Raw genomic sequence first — 4,102 nt, forward strand, 5'->3', positions numbered from 1 at the left:
AAGCCCGAAATCGATTTCCTTCAATTAGGCACGCTCCCGAGGTTAGTTCTCTTCGTGGTCTTCAACGGAAACACTCCGTGGAGGTGCAGAAACTTATTGGGTTCGTTCTTGCTCGAAGAATCGTCGTGTATCCTCAGATTTCATTTTCAAGCTTTCCTGTAAGTTCTTCAATAGGGGATTGAATGGGAGAAATGGTTTCTCAGCACTTTCAGCACTTCATTCCTTCATAGAACTTGTGGGTAATCTTGTTTAGAAACTATAGGAATACGTTTGGGAAGAAATGGTGGAGAATTTCTCTCGAATTTGGAAGAAATCGGAGAGTAGGAGACCCACAATCTACACGCTCATAACTCTTCAATGGGCTCTCAACCTTGCTCGATTATTGTTCCATATTGTTGCCCCAACTTCAGACTTTATAGGAGAAGGTTAAACCGACATTGAGAGCTCCAGAATTGTCGTGAATTGGTGGTTTGGATTTTATGGAATATCCGCCGGAAATATCTACTCCGATCAGAGCCTCATCAACTTTGGTTTTGAATACCATCCGTTGGATGTGATGATCTGTCCGTCTTCTAGATCGTATCCAATTTTAGAGGAGATCCAACGGCTGAGATTCAAGGTTCGAAAGATTTTGCTCAGATGATCACTGTAGATGCTCTGATTATGATTAGAGGGGCATTTTCGTAATTATTCATCCTTCCAAGGATATTTTGGTAATTTGCCACTTTTCGAATATTTTATTATTATTTTCTTTGAAAACTCTGTAATTCTTCTAAATATTTTTCTCCCTTGTTGATCTTTTTTCTTTTCTTCGGCACATATTGCATCACAATATATCATATCATAAACAAGTCAATTTATCACATATCTCATACCATAACATATTTCATATCATATGACAGCATATATATATATATATATCCGTCATATCGTTCCCTTACTTATCATAGCCTTAACGTCTTATATCTATCACAGTCATGTCGTTACATGAACGTACCTTAGTCATATCATCACATGAATGTATCCTAACGCTATTGTTCTATCTATCTATCACAAACCTATCCCTTTCTACCCATATCCCTTACTACACATAACCTAACCATATTCTTTTATCAATCTCTCATATCCATAGCACTTCGGTATGCAACCTAACCTTAACGTTTCATGAACGTATCTTACTCTTATCGTCACATTTCGTCTTGTGCATCCTTATCGTATCCTATCTCAAACATATCATTGAATACATCGTACCGTAATTCACATATTATAACATATACATAATATATGATAAGCATATTAATCCACAATCAACTCACACATATCAATATATATGACACGTGCCGAACCACGAGGCACGTGTCAACATCAAATACAACTATGCCGATAGTATGACCACTTACTTGATTAGCTTAAGTTGATGTTCAGAAGTTATCATTAATGAAAGTTCGATTCTGTCCTTTGAAATCCAAGCCAACCTATATGAGCTCATGACATCAGTTTCAAGTTTGAACTCTATAAAATTATTTTTCTAATTTACATTGGTCCATTGTTAAAAGTTTTGAAATGTTATATATTTATAATTATGTTTTTATTAAAAATCTTATTTTATATGGTTTCTTATGTTTTTATTAAAAATCTTATTTTATATGGTTTCTGTGGTATAAAAAAGTTGATAAAGTTCTTTCCTGTCCTCTATATTTGCTTTTCTTATTTTTTTTTTCTTTGTCTGTATCTACTCTATTGCCTTTTACTTTTCTTGTTTTTCTCTTTTTATCTGTATTTACTCCCTTTTAATTTTGTTCACAAATTTTATTTGTCATTTTATTTTTAATCTATTCATTTGTCTACTCCTATAAATTTATTGATCTAATATTATTATTATTAGGTGATTTATTTTCTGTCATTTTATTTTTAATCTATTCATTTGTCTATTCATATAAATTTATTGATCTAATATTATTAATCTAATGTGATTTTCTAGAATTCATATAAATTGTTGGCATTTAATTTCTAACTCAACTAAACAATTGTAATGATTTAATAAAGATTTAACCATTATTGGCTGTGATTTCTAAAAAAAAATAGGACAAAAAAAAATTAAGACTTGATATATATCTTAGATCTATATCCACATAAATCTTGTCTGGTGAATTGGGTAAAGCCATTCTCATTTTTTCCTCAAATTAAATCTGTCAATTATTGTTTTTCTCTTCCTTTTTTTTGCCAACTGATTTTTTTGGCTGAAGTGGGTTGAGGAGAGATAATTGGGGAAGGAATGAGAGGTTACTGGAGAGAAAGGAGGAAAATTGTTTTTCTTTCTTTTAATAGCAAAACGAGGAGAAACAATCAATTGCAAAACGGCCCACTACTTCTCAGCAGGAAACAAGGGAAAAGAAAAAGGCAAGTTTGGTATGTTTTACATATCTTTATAACCAGCATTTCTAAGCTTCAATGGAACACAATTGTTTTCCATATCTTTTTTGAGAGCTACTTCGGCTTCACGAATGGCTCGACACGAGGGGAGCAGCGGAGCGGTTTCGATGAGCACGGTGGCTGTTGCAATGGCGTTGCTGCTGCTACTTGGCTTCGAACATGGCGATGCTGCTACAACTTTTGTTGTTGGCGACTCAAATGGATGGAACCTGGGCACGGAGGGATGGCCTAATGGGAAGGTGTTTAGAGCTGGTGACATATTACGTGAGTTTTCAACTCTCGTTTTGATAGTTGAATAGTAACTTATGCTTTACGTGCGTAATCGTATCCGTTAAGAATGATGCTTATATCAAAACACAAGTCCCGTAGCAGAACTTGTTTTAAAGCCTTGATGGGAAGCCATACTTTTTTTTTTTTTTTTTAGGATTCAACTATAATCCGACAGTTCACAACGTGGTGGCAGTGGACGAGGGGGGTTATAGAAGCTGCATAGCTCCAAGAGGCGCCAAAGTGTTCAATTCAGGCAAGGATGAAATCATGCTCTCAAGAGAACGCAACTTCTTCATATGCACCACCCCAGGCCACTGCCAAGCTGGGATGAAAATTGCTATCAATTCCCTCTAATTCTCGACCACCCCATGTCGTTTACACATCGATCTCGATGTAAATGTTTTAAGTAACGATGATTTGGAAACATTGTGGAAATAAAATAATTGATAATAATGAAGTGTGGTTATATGTATTTTATTATTATTTTTTCTCTTTCTTTATTTATATTGAAAAATTAGGATAATAATGTTAGTGCACAAAATTGTTTTATTTTTATAAATTAATATAAACAAAAAATTAATATAAATTGGAAATATTGTGGAAATAAAATAACTGATAATAATTAAGTGTGGTTATATGTATCTTATTATTATTTTTTCTCTTTGTTTATTTATATCGAAAAATTAGGATAATAATGTTAGTGCACAAAATTTTTATTTTTATAAATTAATAAAAACAAAAAATTAATATAAATTAAAACGGGTATGTTTTTTTAAATTATTTTTATTAATAACTTATATTTATTAAAACTATTATTTATAATAAATTCGTAATAAAATAATTAATTTAATGCTTGTAATCGATAATAATTTGTTCATGGTTCACATTTAACAAATATAGAAAGAGATAATTAATTATATATATAAATATAAATATTATTTATTGTGATTTATTTAAATATAAATAATGAATTAATTAGGGATCTTGATTCTTATAAATATAAATATAAATAATGAATTGATTGTGAATTGATTGTAGAGTTTGTAAGTTTTTTTTTTTCTTTTTTTTTAATATTTATATGATATGTATAGTTTGTAAGTTTTTTTTTTTTTTTTAATATTTATAGATCGTATTTGAAATTTTTTATAATTATTTAAATATATATTCTATACATTCTAGGATTGTGACTTAAAAGAAAATTATCTAATCTTAATATAGAAATTATATTAAGAAATTTCATTATCTTACATCATCATGTTGTCATGTATTGTTGTCATCATATAACCTCAACATAAATCACTTACTTGGTTGGCCTTAGCCGGTTTTCGCTAAATTCGAGTACGCTTGTCTTCCGTCCCTCGAAGTTGCTCCACGGGGGTTGTTTCCTGTTAGGAAGTTT

At 31.2% G+C, this 4,102-nt stretch overlaps 1 protein-coding gene across 1 annotated transcript; it reads left to right on the forward strand.

The window, feature by feature from the left end:
- Positions 1-2,423: 2,423 nt before the first annotated feature.
- LOC111480706 (basic blue protein-like) lies at positions 2,424-3,182 on the forward strand. The gene is made up of 2 exons (XM_023125880.1): positions 2,424-2,697; positions 2,858-3,182. The coding sequence occupies exons 1-2, from the start codon at positions 2,505-2,507 to the stop codon at positions 3,055-3,057; spliced, it is 393 nt and encodes a 130-aa protein (XP_022981648.1). The 5' UTR covers positions 2,424-2,504; the 3' UTR covers positions 3,058-3,182.
- Positions 3,183-4,102: the final 920 nt, after the last annotated feature.

This window comes from Cucurbita maxima, unplaced genomic scaffold, assembly GCF_002738345.1.
Source record: "Cucurbita maxima cultivar Rimu unplaced genomic scaffold, Cmax_1.0 Cma_Scf00006, whole genome shotgun sequence".
NCBI classification, from domain to species: Eukaryota; Viridiplantae; Streptophyta; class Magnoliopsida; order Cucurbitales; family Cucurbitaceae; genus Cucurbita; species Cucurbita maxima.